Raw genomic sequence first — 20500 nt, forward strand, 5'->3', positions numbered from 1 at the left:
ATTCATTTGACTTCTACGAGACTATTTCCCTACGGGCTTCCGGGATTCGGTATGGCTTCTGGCAGACTTTAACCTGAGGGTCCGTAAGGATCTCGTGTTCAATGATCTTGGTGCAACCAGGTAGATCAGTGAACAAATCCTTATTGTGCTGCAGAAACTCTCTATCTTGTTGTGCCTGGGATCTTGATAGCGTTTCGCCTATCATCACGTCTTGGATGCCACATCCTGACTCAATAGCCAAACAGGGACGGACCAGAGAGTCTCAGGCTTTTAATAAGGCTACAACTAGAGGGATAAACAACTTCAAAAGGGATTTATGAAACACCCTATGCACCCTCCAAGAACCCGGTAAATCCAACTCATAAGCTAGAGGATTAATGATTCGCGTTATGGCAAAGGGACCGATAAAATGTGGCGCAAGCTTTACCGAGGGGAGCTTCAATTTTAAATTCTTCGTGGACAGATAGACATTCTGATCAACCTTAAATGGCTCCGACACAGTGGACCTTTTACAACTACGTAGTTGCATACGACCACTTGCTTTCTCTAGATTCTTGTGCACACCATTCCAGATCTCCCGCAACTCACTAGTAACAACATCAACAGCGGGACAAACCGTAGGCACTGGAATAGAAGTCAGGAACCGGGGATGCCGACCGAACACACAGAAGAAAGTTGACAACCCCGTTGTAGAACTGATACGATTACCTTTGGCTGAATTTGCCATAAATAAAAACTCTACTCACCGACTGACCCTCTCGCCCATAAAAAGACGCAAGTATGGTACTAGGTCTTGATTTTTTCATTCCGTTTGCCCATTCATCTGCGGATGAAACACTGATGAGAAGGACAGAGATGTTCCCAAGTTTTTACAGAAGGCCCTCCAAAATTGGGCCACGAATTGCACCCCCCGATCCAAAACTATATTGACCGGTATCCCGTGCAATCTCATAATCTCTCTAATGAAAATCTTCACTAATTCAGCGGCAGACAGTAATTTTTCCAAAGCAACGAAATGGGCCATTTTCGAGAATCTGTCGACAACTACCAAAATGGTGGAACAACCTTGTGACAGAGGCAGGTCCGTGACAAAGTCCATGGACACGTGCGACCATGGACTACCAGGTACTGAAAACTGCATTAACAGTCCCTCAGGGCTCTTACGGTGACTCTTACCACGTGCACAAGCTGAACACCGATTTACGAACTCCCAGGACTCCCGTACCATTCCGGGCCACCAGTAGAATTGGGAACATAGCTCAAGAGTCCCCTGAACCCCCGGATGCCCTGCAAAAACGGAGGAATGAGACTCTTCCAGAGCCAACAACTGCAGAGACGTCAGTACAAATAACTTCCCTGCTGGAACCCCCTCGGTAGCTTCTTGTTGGTATTCCTGAAGCTGAGCTGGAAGGTTCCGTGTCAGGGCTGCCACCACAACACCGGGCGGAAGGATGCCTTCCGGAGAAGAGTCCATAACCTCCGGAGTCCCGAAACTGCAGGAGAGCGCGTCAGCTTTCACATTTTTATCCCCCGGCAGGTATGTGACTGTAAAATTGAATCTCGAGAAGAAAAGCGTCGACCTTAGTTCTTGTGATCGGTGAAGACTGTCACCTGGTGTCGAGCCCCCTCCAGAAGATAACGCCATTCCTCAAATGCCCATTTTATTGCCAACAATTCCCTGTTCCCAACATCGTAGTTGCGCTCCTGAATGGCTACTGAACTTACAGGAAAAGAAGGCACATGCACTATACCCAGAATGGCCCACCAATTCCTGGGAGAGGACTGCACCCACCCCAACCTCAGAAGCGTCTACCTCTACGAAAAAGGGCTTCTGAGGGTCCGGCTGAGCAAACACCGGCGCGGTGGAAAAAGCCCTCTTAAGTTGCTTGAACGCCTCTGAAACATCCGGAGACCACGAAGGCACGTCCGCTCCTTTTTTAGTGAGATCAGTCAGCGGTTGTGCAATCACTGAAAAATTTCTGAAAATTTTTCTGTAATAGTTGGCAAACCCAAGAAAGCGCTGAAGAGCCTTCAAATTATCTGGTTTAGCCCATTTTGATTGCCACAACCTTGTCTGACTCCTTACACACATCAGTTGGAGTAATGATATACCCAAGGAATGACACGCCTTTGACCCCAAATGAGCACTTCTCCAATTTAACATACAATTGGTACTCCCGTAGCCGCCTTAACACTAAATGGAGATGTCTGACATGTGCGTCCCAATCCGACGAGTACACCAAAATGTCGTCTAAATAGACAACCATAAAAAACCCTAGATAATCGTGGAAGACCGTGTTAATAAATCCCTGAAAAACCGCAGGGGCGTTGCATAACCCGAAGGGCATAACCAGACAATCGAAGTGCCCCAATGGGGTGTTGAACGCAGTCTTCCACTCGTCACCAGACTTAATACGTATAAGATTATAAGCCCCCCGAAGGTCAAGCTTAGAGTACCAGTGTGCTCCTACCACCTGATTCAACAGATCAGGGATCAGAGGGAGCGAGCACTGATTCTTTGAGGTGATCTTGTTTAAAGCCTGACAGTCCAGACAAGGCCACAAAGACCCATCTTTCTTTTCAACAAAAAATAGGCCTGCTCCAGCTGGTGACTTTGATGGTCTGATATGTTCCTTGGCTAAAGCCTCTGAAATATAGGATTTACGAGCCTCATGCTTCCGACCTGACAGATTAAATATGGCCCCCTTAGGGATGGGACTATTCGGGACAAGATCAATCCTCCATCCCATTCGCGATGTGGGGGTAATACTTCAGAAAGCTTCTGATGTTGAGAACACATCTTGAACATCTCGTAAATAGTCCGGAATACTAATAGTTTCGGTGGAGCACAATGTAATAGGCGCTGGATGATCCTGACAGAACCCTCCCCACCGAACTAGGTCCAGAGTAGTCCAATCGAAATGAGGATTGTGCGTCCTTAGCCATGGCAATACCAGAACGATATCCACGGACATCTTCTCCATGACCAAAAATGAAATAACCTCCGAATGTAATGCGCCCACCATGAACCGAAGTTCTGGTGTCCTCCAACCCCTACCCCAGAGACAGAGGGGTTGCATCAATACTTGTAAAGTGGATCGGCAAACCTAACGCGGTAAAACTTGATAACAGTGGTCTTATGAACTGCAAATGGATAAGGTTCGCGGCCGACCCAGAATCAATAAATGCCTGTCCCCCCCTGTGAAAAGCCTTGTAAGACACACTACAAGGCACCAGTAATTTAGGGAGTACCTGACCACCTAGATGACCCTCCCGACAGTCACCTTGGAGCTGAAGTTTTCCTGCTGCTTCCGTAGCTGCCTTTCCTGGCAAGGCCGCGATGCGATGACCAGCCTTGCCGCAGTAGAAACAGAGTTGGTTAGAAACCGGGAACTGCCTCCGCTCTCTAGGACTCAACCAGTCCACTTCCATACCATCAGTTCCGGTGGTTGACAATGGGGTACAGGCTGTAGACATCGCCAGAGACTTTGCACCACGTTCGTGATGGTACTCTAGCTTAGCTTCACTTCTAGACCTGAGTCTACGATCAGCTCTGACTGCCAATTCCATAGCCTGATTCAAAGTAGAGGGTGACGGATGGGACAGCAATAGATCTTTTACTGCATCAGGCAGGCCTACCAAAAAGAAATATTTGAGCGCACAGTCGTTCCATGCAGATTCACCTGAATACTGCCTGAAATTACAGCAATATTCTTCTGTCGACTGGCACCCCTGGCGAAGGGCCAACAACTTACTGACTGCGTAACCTGCACGATTGGGTTCATCAAAAATATTCCTGAACTCAATGAAAAAAGAGTCTACTGACTGCAGACAAACTGACTCAGCCGGTAAAGAATAGGCCCATGAATGAGGCTCTTCTCCGAGCAAAGACATGACAATCCCCACCTGTTGGGGCTCGGACCCAGAGGAACGAGGCTGCAAGTAAAAATACAACTTACAAGCCTCCTGGGAGACAAAGAATTTTTTTCCGGTCCCCTGAGAACACCTCGGGTAATGGGCATGTAGGTTCAGGTACTGGATCAGCAGGCACAACCAACCGCTGCTCATGATGGCTGAGACGCCCCGACAGGTCCTGAACATTCCCGGCCAGGCTACGGATCTGACCGGTAATTGTATTACAGGACTCCATTCACACAAAAAAATGCAGGAAAATATTGTTTGGGCCAGTTATTATGTTACAGTAGTAGTAGTGTGCACAGGTACGCACGGTGCAGGGCTCCCTGACACTTACCCACGCCAATGTCCCTTCCTGGAGATAGCCCCAAAGGTGGACGGGTCCAGCCCGCCAACACTGACCCTACGCTGCCTAGTGGCAGGACAGAAAGGAACCGCCGTACCTGTGCAGATGATAACTTACTAGTACTGACAGGCTAGGCAGATGGAATAAACCAACATGACAGGAAACCACAGAACGCAGGCAGAGCTGGATCGAGACAAGGTAACTTCCACTGGAGCAGGACCAAAGTCAAACACACAGGGAACGGAACCAATAACTGGCAACTGCTATCCGCAGCTGCCAGACTATATTCAGGAGTCTCCGCCCCTTGGGTGGAGACTAATTAAGTCGGCTGACCAGAGCTCCCAGCCAGCCACTTTAAATCACAGAGATAGAGCGCGCGCGACTCTCTTAGCAGGCAGGCACGCACGCGCCACATGCCGCGCCTGCACACTGGAGCACGGCGCCACCGCTCGCCAACCCAAACGTGGGCACAACACCATTCCAGAACACCACGACGAACTGCGCCACCGCCATCCGTGGTCCCTGACCGGCCTCATGGTAACACATGACTCTTGCAATCCTATCCTGCAATTGGGCCACATGCTCAACCACACTTTTATGCGGGGAAACCTCACTTTCCCATGTCTCTTTTACTATATCCAGCAACCCCCGGGGTTTTCGCGCATATAATAACTCAAACGGCGAAAAACCCGTGGATGCTTGTGGAACATCTCTTATGGAAAATAAGAGGTAGGGAAGCAGACAGTTACAGTCTCGGCCATCTGTCTCTACCACCTTTTTTAACATATTTTTTAGGGTTTTATTAAATCTTTCTATCAGCCCATCAGTCTGGGGGTGGTAGACAGAAGTCCGCAACTGCTTAATTTTCAGCAGTTTGCAGAGTTCCTTCATCACCTTAGACATAAACGGCGCCCCCTGGTCTGTCAATATTTCCCTAGGCAGACCCACTCTGGAAAATATGTGTACCAACTCTTTTCCAATACATTTGGATGAGGTATTTCTCAGCCGAACTGCTTTTGGATACCTGGTTGCATAATCTACCACTACCAGAATGTACTGATGACTACTGGCCAACTTTACCAGAGGTCCTACAAGGTCCATGGCAATCCGCTCAAGCTGCTGCTCAATTATGGGTAATGGAACCAAAGGACTCTTAAAATGGGAAGCCGGGGCAGTCACCTGGCAGATGACAAGCCTGGCAGAAATCTGCTATTTCCTTATAATGGCCTGGCCAAAAGAACCTCTGCAGAATGCGCTCCTGTGTCTTCTCTGCCCCCAAATGGCCTCCCAACATGGCCTCTGGGGTTCTGAGGATAACTCCTCTTCCCCGGTCAAACCTGCGAATGGCAACTCCCGATCAACAGCCTCATTGTCCAAAGCAACCTTGCTGTATCCTGGCACACCATTAGCCCACAAGCTTCAGAACTGAGGAAAGTCTCTTCCGATTATCACTGGGTGGAGTAAGTTCCTCACCACCCCAACCTTGTGTACATAAACCCCACAGTCAGTGCTTATAGACACGTTGGCAACCAGATAGCCTTTAGTGTCCCCATGGATGCATACCACCCACAACTTTTCTCTATGAACCACCACATGCGGGAGGGAAACAGTGATCAAAGTCACCAGGCTCCCTGAGTCTAACAAGGCCGCCGCCCTTGCCCCATTTACAGTTGCCTTACACATTTGTGGCTGCGGGTCTTTGGACGGAGCTGCAGTGCAGACAGGGTGTGCAAACCAGGAGCAGCGCCAGCCATACTTACACTCCATTGGCTTGGCGCGTGTAGGGCAGTGGGCTGCAATATGCCCTGGAGCCTGGCACTCCCAGCAGACAATCGGGGTGGCTTAGCTCCTCCTGGCAGGTGCTGCTCCCTGTGGGTTCTTTGGCCTCTCTTCGACGTTGGCTGAGGACTCCTTCCTCTGGGCATCCACCCCAGGATTGGCGCCACAATGAATGGATCTTGTAGTTGGAAATGCCTCCTCTGCTGTGAGGTATCTCTCCACAAGGCCCACCAACTCATCGGCATTCTGTGGGTCTCCCTGGGCAACCCACCGCTGCATGGGCCTAGGCAGGGACTGCACAAACCAGTCCATCACGACTTTTTTCACCATCTGTGTGGGTGAGGATGTTTCTGAGCCAGATGTAGCAGGTCAAACATTTGGGACCTTGGAGGCTTCAGCTGGGAGTACTTCCAGCTGTGGACTCGCTGTGCTCGGACCGCCATGCTTACTCCTAAGCGAGCCAGGATTTCGGCTGTTTGCTGTACTCCCAGACATCATGTTGGGTTAAATCATAGTAAGCTTTCTGGGGTTCCCCAGTTAAATACGGGACCAACACCTCCGTCCACTGCTCTGGAGACAACTTCTCCCTTTCCGACACCCATTCAAAAATGGCAAGGAAGGCTTTCACATCATCCTGCGGGGTCATTTTTTGCAACGCCCCTCTTACTGTCTTCAACACGTCCCTCCCTGCATTTTGCCTGGGGAGAGATACAGACCAAATGTAATCTGAATGGTCGCAGTCAGCATGGCCATTTGCTTTACCAGGAGTTGGTTTGTCTCCTGTTGCATTTGTGCTGCTGCACTCTCACTTGCACCAGCTGCTTCACCAATTCCTACATAGTTGTCATGGCAGCTTGCATTCTTATTGCGGCTTTCACCAAGGACATATAACCGTGGGACTTTTAATGCCCACATCCTCCACCAATTGTAGCAGTGCAGGGGGAAACACCAGGCCACGACCAAATGCTGTGCGTCTTGTCTTTATTCACACTTGATGAACACAACAAAAAGCACTGGCATTCTCCAGATAACAGAACATGCAAGGAAAGTCCTTTTTAAATCAGCAGTCCAGCAAAAGCAAACAAAAAAGTCTTTTAGAGTTCAGTAGAGCATAGTCTCAGCAAACCTTCCCTGCAGCGTGGTGCGGTGTCTCCAGCTCAGGGCTCTCACTCTCAGCCCCTGCTGCTCACACAGGACATCACCCCCTGAACATGTCAGCTGCACCAATTTATGTCCACCACCTGCCCTGCTCAGGGGGAACTCCGTAACTGGAGTGAGGAACAGACCGGATCTACATCACGGATGCTAATAACCTCCGTGATATATACCTTCCATCCCTCACTTCACCTCTGACCCTGCTACAATAGGGAGTAGTATTATAGTAGTTATATTCTTGTACATAGGGACCAGTATTATAGTAATTATATTCTTGTACTTGGGGGCAGTATTATAGTAGTTATATTCTTGTACATAGGGGGCAGTATTATAGTAGTTATATTATTGTACTTGGGGGCAGTATTATATTAGTTATATTCTTGTACACAGGGGGCAGTATTATAGTAGTTATATTCTTGTACATAGGGGGCAGTATTATAGTAGTTATATTCTTGTACATAGGGAGCAGTATTATAGTAGTTATATTCTTGTACATAGGGGCAGTATTATAGTAGTTATATTCTTGTACATAGGGAGCAGTATTATAGTAGTTATATTCTTGTACATAGGGGGCAGTATTATAGTAGTTATATTCTTGTACATAGGGGGCAGTATTATAGTAGTTATATTCTTGTACATAGGGAGCAGTATTATAGTAGTTATATTCTTGTACATAGGGGGCAGTATTATAGTAGTCATATTCTTGTACATTACGAGCAGTATTATAGTAGTCATATTCTTGTACATAGGGGGCAGTATTTTAGTAGTTATATTCTTGTACATAGGAGGCAGTATTATAGTAGTTATATTCTTGTACATAGGAGGCAGTATTATAGTAGTCATATTCTTGTACATAGGGGGCAGTATTATAGTAGTTATATTCTTGTACATAGGAGGCAGTATTATAGTAATTATATTCTTGCACATAGGAGGCAGTATTATAGTAGTTATATTCTTGTACATAGGAGGCAGTATTATAGTAGTCATATTCTTGTACATAGGGGGCAGTATTATAGTAGTTATATTCTTGTACATAGGAGCAGTATTGAAGTAGTTATATTCTTGTACACAGGGGAGAGTATTATAATATATTCTTGTACATAGGGGCAGTATTATAGTAGTTATATTCCTTTACATAGGGGGTAGTATTATAGTACATTCTTGTACTTGGGAGCAATAATGGAGTAGTTATATTGTTGTGCATAGGGGACAGTGTTATAGTAGTTATATTCTTGTACATAGCGGGCAGTATTATAGTAGTTAAATTCTTGTACATAGGGGCAGTATTATAGTAGTTATATTCTTGTACATAGGGGGCAGTATTATAGTATATTCTTGTACATAGGGGCAGTATTTTAGTAGTTATATTCTTGTATATAGGGGGCAGTATTATAGTAGTTATATTCTTGTACATAGGGAGCAGTATTACAGTAGTTATATTCTTGTACATCGGGGGTAGTATTACAGTAGCTATATTTTTTTACATAGGGGGCAGTATTATACTAGTTATATTCTTGTACATAGGGGGCAGTATTATAATAGTTATATTCTTGTACATAGGGGGCAGTATTATAGTAGTTATATTCTTGTACATAGGGGGCAGTATTATGGTAGTTATATTCTTGTACATAGCGGGCAGTATTATGGTAGTTATATTCTTGTACATAGCGGGCAGTATTATAGTAGTTATATTCTTGTACATAGGGAGCAGTATTATAGTAGTTAAATTCTTGTACATAGGGGCAGTATTATAGTAGTTATATTCTTGTACATAGGGGGCAGTATTATAGTATATTCTTGTACATAGGGGCAGTATTTTAGTAGTTATATTCTTGTATATAGGGGGCAGTATTATAGTAGTTATATTCTTGTACATAGGGAGCAGTATTACAGTAGTTATATTCTTGTACATCGGGGGTAGTATTACAGTAGCTATATTTTTTTACATAGGGGGCAGTATTATAGTAGTTATATTCTTGTACATAGGGGGCAGTATTATAATAGTTATATTCTTGTACATAGGGGGCAGTATTATAGTAGTTATATTCTTGTACATAGGGGGCAGTATTATGGTAGTTATATTCTTGTACATAGCGGGCAGTATTATGGTAGTTATATTCTTGTACATAGCGGGCAGTATTATAGTAGTTATATTCTTGTACATAGGGAGCAGTATTATAGTAGTTATATTCTTGTACATAGGAGGCAGTATTATAGTAGTTATATTCTTGTACATCAGGGGTAGTATTACAGTAGCTATATTTTTTTACATAGGGGGCAGTATTATAGTAGTTATATTCTTGTACATAGGGGGCAGTATTATAATAGTTATATTCTTGTACATAAGGGGCAGTATTATAGTAGTTATATTCTTGTACATAGGAGGCAGTATTATAGTAGTTATATACTTGTACATAGGAGGCAGTATTATAGTAGTTATATTCTTGTACATAGGGGTAGTATTATAGTAGTTATATTCTTGTACACAGGGAGCAGTATTATAGTAGTTATATTCTTGTACATAGGAGCAGTATTACAGTAGTTATATTCTTGTACATAGGGGCAGTATTATAGTAGTTATATTCTAGTACATAGGGGCAGTATTATAGTAGTTATATTCTTGCACATAGGGAGCAGTATTATAGTAGTTATATTCTTGTACATAGGGGCAGTATTATAGTAGTTATATTCATGTACATAGGAGCAGTATTATAGTAGTTATATTCTTGTACATAAGGGGCAGTATTATAGTAGTTATATTCTAGTACATAGGGTCAGTATTATAGTAGTTATATTCTTGCACATAGGGAGCAGTATTATAGTAGTTATATTCTTGTACATAGCGGGCAGTATTATAGTAGTTGTATTCTTGTACATAGGGGCAGTATTATAGTAGTTATATTCTTGTACATAGGGGGCAGTATTATAGTATATTCTTGTACATAGGGGCAGTATTTTAGTAGTTATATTCTTGTATATAGGGGGCAGTATTATAGTAGTTATATTCTTGTACATAGGGAGCAGTATTACAGTAGTTATATTCTTGTACATCGGGGGTAGTATTACAGTAGCTATATTTTTTTACATAGGGGGCAGTATTATAGTAGTTATATTCTAGTACATAGGGGCAGTATTATAGTAGTTATATTCTTGCACATAGGGAGCAGTATTATAGTAGTTATATTCTTGTACATAGGGGCAGTATTATAGTAGTTGTATTCATGTACATAGGAGCAGTATTATAGTAGTTATATTCTTGTACATAAGGGGCAGTATTATAGTAGTTATATTCTTGTACATAAGGGGCAGTATTATAGTAGTTATATTCTAGTACATAGGGTCAGTATTATAGTAGTTATATTCTTGCACATAGGGAGCAGTATTTTAGTAGTTATATTCTTGTACATAGGGGGCAGTATTATAGTAGTTATATTCTTGTACATAGAGGGCAGTATTATATTAGTTATATTCTTGTACATTTGGGGTAGTATTATAGTAGTTATATTCTTGTTCATAGGAGGCAGTATTATAGTAGTTATATTCTTGTACATAAGGGGGCAGTATTATAGTAGTTATATTCTTGTACATAGGGGGCAGTGTTATAGTAGTTGTATTCTTGTACATAGGGGGCAGTATTATAGTAGTTATATTCTTGTACGTAGCAGGCAGTATTATAGTAGTTATATTCTTGTACATAGAAGGCTGTATTATTGTAGTTATCTTCTTGTACATAGGGGGGGTGAGGGTCCAAAATTATATAAAAGAAATAACTTTGTAAACCCCTTAATATTTCTGCGAGACCTATAAAAAATTCTTGGGAATCCTTAGGATGGGAGCTTTGTCGATTCTCAAAAACTAAGGACTGTCACTGTTCAGTAATACTGTAAACCCCAAAGATCATTGACAAAGTGCATCTAAATTTCAATGTTGATAGTGAATTGAAGCTACTGAGCACCAATGGAGATTATGTACCCAGGCTCCAAAGCTATCACGGCAGGGGCCTTTTATGGTCATGCTGCCCTTTTTCTGTTGCAGAGATGTCTTTAGATTTCCTTAGACACCAGGATCTAAGTATGATTGTAAACTCTACACCTCTCCTAGGTACACCTGAGGTTAAACGCTAATGGGTTCAATCTATACTAAGTTCAAAAGCACAAAAAGTATATTTTTTTAACCTTCAAATGTGCCTTTGCCCTTAAATATCTTTCAATCTGTAGAAAAATCTCATAGTGAAAATAGACACGTCGACTTCCTTTTTGAACTTGCAAAATTTGATTAGCATCTTCATCACAGATCAGACAAATCTGAGCCTTTTGTTGTACAGATAAGTGTTCCCTTTTATGCTAAAACCGAAAAACTCGATAGGATATGAAAGTATGAAGAATATAAAGTATAGAGGGGGATGGGGCTTAGTGCCTTCTTAGGATTCCGGGAATCTAATCTTGACCTCTCTTTCCAAAATTGGATGCCTCATTTAATCATTAAAGGGGAGATTGTATTTTTGGGATTCTTCCTTCATAGTTCCAATCTTCCAAATCTATAATTGAAAGGCATTCAGTGACAAAACGTTGTGTTATGTTCCAGTAATGCTGCAATTCATTTCCTTGTCTCAAATTACTTCTTTTATCCTTCCCTTCTACACGTCTCTCATTGATCTTCACTGCCCACTAGGTCTCCGGGGGTCTCTAGAACGGCTACAGCTGGAATATGTCGATATTGTATTTGCGAATCGTATGGATGCCAATAGCCCAATGGAAGGTACATCCATCTTTCTCCTGCTTGCTCCCTAGCTTCTTGTTTACTATGCATTTTGTTATATAATTAGGTCATGCTTGATATTCATGTATATTTATCAGTTACGGCGAGGAGAATTTTCATATCGAGAGTATGTAAAAAAATAATGATTTGGAAGTCATCAGGTTGGCACATTTTGAAAAAGGGTCACCCAGGCACATAATAAGCAAGGTACCAATGGTAAAACTTAGAATCGAGTCCACCTCCACCATGAGCCCTAGTCAGTAATTTTGGAGCTACAGAGCTGAGTCTTTCGGCATTTATTCAGTCTACTAGCAATAGAGAATGCTCAGACATTTCTCTCCCTTCTTATTTCTTCGGTCTCTTCGCGTCTTATATATGCTAAGGTGGACATACACATTAGATGAATGTTGGGTGATTTTGATGTGTATGGATGTGTCATGATTCTCCCCTCATGGCAGATGTTGGGGGAAAGCAGGATCAGGCATGTTAGATTTCAAAAAGCAATAAGTGACTAGCAGTGGCTTATTCCCTTCACCTTACTGAGAAAATGTGCACTGTTGATAGTGTACGGCCATGTTTTCTCTGTGCCGTCTACCTGCTTTGAGTAGTACGCAAAGAAAAGTCTAGGGAACTACTGTTTTTCCTTGCGGAGATTGCCAAGTTTGCATAGGGAGTCTTATAGGCCACGCCGTTCTCCCTGGGAAAAAAGTATGCAAATGGGAAACGGAAACAAAGATTTTGGTTTGACTTATATCCTTAGTTATGTTGCAAGGGCTGTTAGAAGTTTGGACATTTACTCAGGATACTTTTTCATGGAGAGATTGTTGGATGGGTCAGCTGAGCAATAGTCACTACTGTGCTGACACACTGCAGCAAAGATCGCTCAGTGACTGGAGGAGCGGGCTGGAGATTGCTCTGGCCGCCTGCCTCTATTCAAAGTAAACAGGCAGTTATTTATAAATGAACGACTGCCTGTTTACATGGATCAATCATCGTCTGAATTCTTATGCCTGCTGAAACTCAATGACAAACGATAAGTGAAAGAATTATTGTTAGTCATTAAGTCGCTGGCAGCATCTTCATTGAAAGATATCGTTCAGAGTCCCGTGACCCAGCAAGAATCTGACTTAAAGGGGTTGTCCCGCGAAACAAAGTGGGGGTAAGCACTTCTGTATGGCCATATTAATGCACTTTGTAATATACATCGTGCATTAATTATGAGCCATACAGAAGTTATTCACTTACCTGTTCCGTTGCTGGCGTCCTCGTCTCCATGGTGCCATCTAATCTTCAGTGTCTAATCGCCCGATTAGACGTGCTTGCGCAGTCCGGTCTTCTCCTTTGCTGAATGGGGCCGCTCGTGTCGGAGAGCGGCTCCTCGTAGCTCCGCCCCGTCACGTGTGCCGATTCCAGCCAATCAGGAGGCTGGAATCGGCAATGGACCGCACAGAAGACCTGCGGTCCACCGAGGGTGAAGATCCCGGCGGCCATCTTCACAAGGTAAGTATGAAGACGCCGGACCGCGGGGATTCGGGTAAGTACTATCTGTTTGGTTTTTTTTAATCCCTGCATCGGGTTTGTCTCGCGCCGAACGGGGGGCTATTGAAAAAAAAAAAACCCGTTTCGGCGCGGGACAACCCCTTTAATGTTCTGCATGAAAGGTCCCTTATAACCAAGTAACCTTCCAATGGGCAGCGCTACAGTTGCATTATTCCAACTCCAACTGCATACAAAAGGAGAGTGCTAAAGACGCTTAACAGCCTCCATGCATGCCCTGTGAGTTAAGGTTTAACTTACAGTCAATTATCTGCACTCCTTGGATGAGTTAGTTTTATGATTGTTCATTTTCGGTTTTATATTGGTTGACGTCAGGAGGTCCATAATTCTTGGCAGCTGTCAACAGACTGGAGAGAAAACCTTTTAATCTTATTGATTTTGGATTCAACTCAGCCTTTCTCTGTAGTAGTCAATTAATTAAAAACTAAGAGCCCTGGAAATAAGAGGGACCATGTGACCTTCTTTAGGTATTGCTAGATAGTCCAGCTACAGCTTACCGTGTGTCTCTTGGCTCAATTCGAAAATGCCCCATATGTCCATTAACCTAACATAGGGCCGATTTAAACAGCTTAATTACGCTTGAAGAAATTAGACTACCTTAAATTTGCGTAGTTTCATACTATACACTTTGTGATCAAGAAACAGGAAAATCAAGGTGTGTCAATGCATAAGTCCATATTATGGCTATTTTGTGCAGAGACTGAGAGGGTTAGAACCCTCTTCTGTACCTTTCATACAGAAGCAATGTTTCTAGGGGACAATATTTCTGTACACACAGTCTACTGAAGGCACGGTGCATGAATGCTGTATGGCTTTTTACTGAGAACCCATACAAGCACCAACCACCGCCATATAGGCTCCGTGCCAGCGTGCTTGATCTCCAAGGTGGAGTTATGATCTATTGAACAGGATGGGTTTCTTTCTCTAACATTTAGAAACAAGTAGGAGTTTCCTTCAAAACTCCACCAATGTTTTCAGTCGTTTGCTCTTTAAACATTGTAATATAAAATAGAAAAACCTAGGATATGCGCTCCCCAATTGTTGGTATGGATGTTAGAAATGTTATCCACTTGGATGAACTGCTCTCTGCATTCAAAAATGTGTTAATTCGACATGTATTGCATAGGTAAAAGTGTTCAGAGACAAATTTTGGAGCGACGGCTCCTTCCTCACATCACAGATGATGGCCGTAACGGTGGCTTAGTGGTTAACAAAGTTCCCTTGCAGCGCTGAGGTCCTGGGTTAGACTCTGACCAAAGGCAACATCTGCATGGAGTTTGTACTTTCTTCCCGTGTTGCGTTGGTTTCCTCCCAGGTTCCAAAAACATACTAATAGATTAAATTGGCTTGATACAAAATTGGTCCATGTGTGAATGTATTTGAGATACGGAATTTAGGCTGTGAGCCTCATGAGGAGGGAAGTAAAAACACACTTTTCATGTGTAGAATCTCAATAAGCGTGGCGGCTGATGACCTTAGCAATGGACTCACCTATTTTGGTTGCGATTCCACAACCTCTTATGCATAAATTAAGTTGCACTGCTGCCACTGGTGGTTCCTCTTATTTGGGATAATCTCTCCAGGATATGATAGGCACAGGACCACTCCAGTATCAGTGCAACATGACAGGCATCTGGAAGAATTTCAGCTAGCAAGTAAGTTTAATAATTTTATTCCAGGTACAAAGAACAATGTGCTACAGGTCAGAACTGGAACTTTTCATGAGATACAAATCTGATGAAGGGACCCGGTCAGACCCAAAACACACTGGGGCATATTTACTTGGACTGGTGTTTCATATGCCTGTCTACGTAAAGTATGCGCCTGGCTAAGAGTGACGAATTATTAAGAGGTTCTGGAGTAGAAATCTGATGGGCTATTTATGGCCACGCCTGCTTTCTGTCTGGCTCCACCTACTCTTAGAGGCTCGTGTCATAATTTATGACTTTTGTTTACCAGAAAACTGACGTACAATTCTTATTACACACCCCACTCTTATGTTACCTGGAATAAAATAGTTTAAGCGTACCTGAGTTTTCAACAAGTTTTCTAAAATGCACCAGGTTCTCCTTACCCTCATTTGCTGCTGTTTATACTTCATGTCTGTAAATTCTGATTTTCAGGTGGTCTTCCCCATTTTTCTGTTGTTCTGCAGTTTCAGTCCACTTTCAAGGTGGGGGCATGTAGCAAGCCTAGCATTTTGCCAGTAGTTCACTCATCTGCACTTCCTTGCCCTTACTTCCCATACTGCATTGCACTGTCTCTGGTCCAATCAGTAAGGAGGCAATATCTGAATGCTTGCCCCTCTCCTTTCCCAGTATGATTCAGGCATTCAGAGACACTCAGACCAAATGGTTAGTAAACCCACAATAATGTGTGCATACTCACAGATGCTTTACCAGCAGCAGAGGCAGAGACAGTGGAGATCCTTGTCAGTGTCTGCAGATCTGTCAGCCTGCAAGTGCAGGACAGCTGTCTATTACTATGGGAAAAGACCATGTGTCATTGTTACTAAGGAAGCTCTGTACCCAATGACAGAGTGGATTGCAGAGAACCTGAGAGACCTCTAGTGGCACCCATGTCAAACATGATTTACAGTGGTAAAACAACATTTTTAATGCAAGCATATTACAGAACTGATGAGATTAAAACAATCTAGTAGGTGAGCATATGTGGTCTGAAGTTATTGTCCCTTTAAACCTATTTACAATCTGAAATTATTCAAAATTCCTGTAGTCTAGCCCTGATACTAGAGTGGTCCTGTCTCCTATTGTATCCTATGAAGGGCAGGGACTCAAACGAATGATGAAAAATATGTATACAGCATTGCAGACTATGTAGGCGTTATAAAAGCGAGATAAATAAATTCTTTTTTACAACATTCTATATTTGTATGTACTTCAAAAGTGCTAGAGCAACAAATAAGTACCTGCAGAAAGGTCTTTTATTCCAGCACGTTATGACGGTATGTACTGATAACCTTGTACACGGTGTTGGGGGGCACCAGAAGATGATGGTTAAAGGGGTTGTCCCGCGCCGAAACGTTTTTTTTTTTTTTTCAATAGCCCCCCCGTTCGGCGCGAGACAAACCCGATGCAGGGATAAAAAAAAAAAAACCTGGTAGTACTTACCCGAATCCCCGCGCTCCGGTGACTTCTTACTTACCTTGTGAAGATGGCCGCCGGGATCTTCACCCTCGGTGGACCGCAGGTCTTCTGTGCGGTCCATTGCCGATTCCAGCCTCCTGATTGGCTGGAATCGGCACACGTGACGGGGCGGAGCTACGAGGAGCCGCTCTCTGGCACGAGCGGCCCCATTCAGAAGACAGGACTGCGCAAGCGCGTCTAATCGGGCGATTAGACGCTGAAAATTAGACGGCACCATGGAGACGGGGACGCTAGCAACGGAGCAGGTAAGTGAATAACTTCTGTATGGCTCATAATTAATGCACAATGTACATTACAAAGTGCATTAATATGGCCATACAGAAGTGTATACCCCCACTTGCTTTCGCGGGACAACCCCTTTAAGTCCTTCATCTACCATTAGGGATTCTTTAGGAAATGTGTTTGTAAGTGCAATATGTATGCATGCAGAGTGTATAATGGTACGGTATATAAACTGTAGGTACTTACGAGCTGTGTGTGGCAGAGACTGCAATCTTATTGGGCTTTTACTATAATTGTTTATTATATGGAATCTATAACTATATTAAAGCAGTTGTATTTCCCCTTAGTGAAGATGAGTCTATACAGACCCCCAACATTTCCGGTATCATCAGCCCCCCCCCCCCCCCCCCGCTCCAGTTCCCTCACATCCTCATTATCCCTCTTGTCTATCTCTCATTGCTCCCCTGTCTAATTTTGGCAGAATCCTTCCTTCCTCCTGTGCTCATCTCCCATCTCTAAAATTTATGATGACCTCAGCAAACTGCAGCCCCTCTCTGCGTCTTGCTTTCACTGTGTGGGTCCCTCTACAGATGGACAGGGGAACAGCGGCCTAAGAATAGAGAAATCTATATTTATCCTAATATAGCCGCAGGAATATAAAGATTTCTAGCAAGGAGGCGAGAAGGCAGGAAGCTGTCACAGGCGATACTATTCAATACATCTGCATGACCAGCTCCAGTTCATCCATAGTGTCTGCTTCCCGCGTGTGATGAATGCTTCTAGATATAAATTAGCCTACGATATAGTACAAGCCGTCATCCTCCTGTGCGGTGTCCATCGGTCTGTCCATACTTTCATGTATAGGAGCAGCAAAGCTGAGCTTGTTAAATATAGCAGAGCCAGAAAACACTAGACCTAGAAAGGCTACATGGCAAATTCAGCTCGGCTACAATGCTATTTTACTCTGCTGTTCTCTTTTCCTCTGCAGAGATCGTACGGGCCATGACTTTTGTGATTAACCAGGGGTTGGCGATGTACTGGGGCACTTCCCGATGGGGGGCTATGGAAATAATGGTAGGTGAGATGCATAAATGACATTAGAGTACACTACAGTCAGTCTGCTGGATGAATGTTATAGGTTCCTGTGGTCAACTCTTTTCCATCTACGCTGAATGGCCACTTTATTAGAGACACTGATGTTATTCATGCTTGGTGCTTTCCTAGAAATTCTCCCTGTGACCCCGGAGTGCAGAATAAAATCACTGACACGTTTTCCATGGATCAGTTTCAGTGGAAATCCACATTAGATGGGAAAATCCAGCGATCGGAGTGACTTCCAAGATCTGGTCAACCATGTCAGAGCCCGGATTTCACTGCCAACTTTGTGGGGTTTTCTGTGCAGCGGAAAGCATCCAGGGGAAGGGGTTCCTATGGTTAGAGACAACTGGTTGCAGAAAGGGGTCAGAGGAGGATGTCAGGAATCGTTCTGATCAACAGTTGCTGCATAGTCAGAAGCAGCCGAATACAACGCAGGTGCTCCAAATAACATGTCTGAACGCACAACTCGTCGTTCTTAGCATCGATGGGCTGTAAAAGCAGACCAGCAGTTCCAGAAACAAAAAGGCAAAACTCCAGTGGACAAAAGCTCACACAACCTGTATCACTGAGCAGTGAAGGAACATCACCTGGTCAGATGGATCCAGATTTATGTTGCAGTGTGCTAATGGGAAGAACTGGACATCAGCAGCATGAATTGGTGACCCCTTCCCCTTAGCTGATCAGGACTTGTCAGCACCTCTATCTTAGCTTTGGCAACTACAAGAAGCTTCCTGCCCAATTGGCCAACAGCTTTGCAGAACAATTTCAATATCTAGTGAAATATACGGCTAGATGAATGGGTGCAGTTCTAAAGGCCAAAGGAGGTCCAACGCTGTGGGGTGTCTCTAATAAAATGGCCAAAAAGTATATAATGGGACCACCTTGATAATGACTAGCTCTTTTAGCCAGCAAAAAAAGGGCAGTCAGAGTCTCACTTTCAAGGTCAACTGGTATCAATGTATTTCATCAACACCAAATAAGGAGCTGTGTAATGCTTTACAAGGTGAACAACTGTAGAGAATCCCAAAGACTTCAGAAAGTTTTACTTTTGGTTAAATAATTTCATGGTGCAGTGTCCCTTGAAAAGTGGGGGGCATGGGTTATTCCTAGCTTCTATTTCTTACCTTTTTCTTCCTAGGAGGCCTATTCTGTAGCTCGCCAGTTTAACCTCATCCCTCCCGTGTGTGAACAAGCAGAGTATCACCTCTTTCAGCGTGAAAAAGTAGAGACTCAACTCCCTGAGCTGTATCATAAGATTGGTGAGTCCCCGATTCCGGGACAACATTCTGAAGACGACTTCCAAGCCATCGCTCAAGTTCCAACTCATGCCACCAACTCTTTAGATCTCCAATTATTTTTTGTTGTTCCCATCAGGCGTTGGCTCTATGACCTGGTCTCCTTTGGCATGTGGTCTGATTACTGGGAAATATGCTGACACTATCCCTGAAAAATCTAGAGCTTCTTTCAAGGTAAGACTATGACATTGTAGACATGAAGACTGTTGTAAGGCTTGCTGGGGCTGATGTGCACCCGTTGGGTTGCTATGGATTGGGGGAAACCAGGGGAGTGAAGTCTAAAGATACCCATAAATCTTAAACTAAAGCCATATTCAGATGGCCATATAAGATTTGTGTCCACGAGACATGGGCTCAACTTGCACCAGGCAACACATGGACACTTCATGCGTGTGCTGTCAGATATCCAAGGACCCTTTATATTGCATGTGTGGTTCTCGTCATAAAAAATGGCCAAGGATAGAAAAAGCAGCGATTTCTTTCGCACAGACCATGGGTTTGTCTAAAAGAAAGTTTGTGTGAATAGCCTCTTAAAAAATTGATAAAAATAAATCTTATTTGTATAGCGCTAACTTATTCTGCAGCGCTTTCAAGTAATTATAGAGCTGCATGCTGTCCGTGGAACAGATGGATAGCACACAGCCCAAATATAGATCTTTATACAAAAGGGCACTAAAGTTGATGAAAATGAATGATTTCATCCAAAACCATCATTAGTAGGATGTTCTTTAAAGGGGTTCTGACATGACAAAAAAAAAAAAAATTTACTTACCTTGCTTGGCCGGGACCGATCGCAAGGCATGTCCCCTCCATCTGGCTTTTTCTTCTTTTGCTTCTTGAAGCAGAGCTGAAGGGGTCAAAATGACTGCTTCCTGCTCTGCTCCATCCGTCAGCCACTTCCGAGGTGAATGGACGGGTGCCACATCACAAGCAGTGCTGGGCGGCTCGTCCGTCCTGGCTGAGCTGGAAGGTCTGCTCATGCGCAGTGGAGTCAGAGGGCACCTGTCTTCTGCGCCTGGGCGCATTCCTGCAGTCCCGGCCAATAGGGACTAAAGTCTGTATGGCTACAATTGTGAAAAAATTATTCACTAGTTGATCACCCATTTAACAGTTGATAAGCCATCAACCTACTTTTATCAAATGTGCATAGCCACCTTTGGAGATTGTAGGTCCTTCACCCTAAAACACCTGCAAGGATATATGGACTT

At 43.7% G+C, this 20500-nt stretch overlaps 1 protein-coding gene across 2 annotated transcripts in view; it reads left to right on the top strand.

Moving 5' to 3' along the window:
- Positions 1 to 20500, top strand: part of KCNAB3 (potassium voltage-gated channel subfamily A regulatory beta subunit 3) — a 61870-nt gene that overhangs the window by 30837 nt on the left and 10533 nt on the right. Inside the window, exons 8-11 of one of the 2 annotated variants that reach the window (XM_066590085.1) lie at positions 11867 to 11953; positions 17888 to 17973; positions 19136 to 19256; positions 19372 to 19466. In XM_066590085.1, the coding sequence (XP_066446182.1) occupies positions 11867 to 11953; positions 17888 to 17973; positions 19136 to 19256; positions 19372 to 19466 (389 nt within the window). The remainder of the gene's footprint in view (positions 1 to 11866; positions 11954 to 17887; positions 17974 to 19135; positions 19257 to 19371; positions 19467 to 20500) is intronic. The other variant, XM_066590087.1, reaches the window with a different exon arrangement.

This window comes from Eleutherodactylus coqui, chromosome 2, assembly GCF_035609145.1.
Source record: "Eleutherodactylus coqui strain aEleCoq1 chromosome 2, aEleCoq1.hap1, whole genome shotgun sequence".
NCBI lineage: Eukaryota > Metazoa > Chordata > Amphibia > Anura > Eleutherodactylidae > Eleutherodactylus > Eleutherodactylus coqui.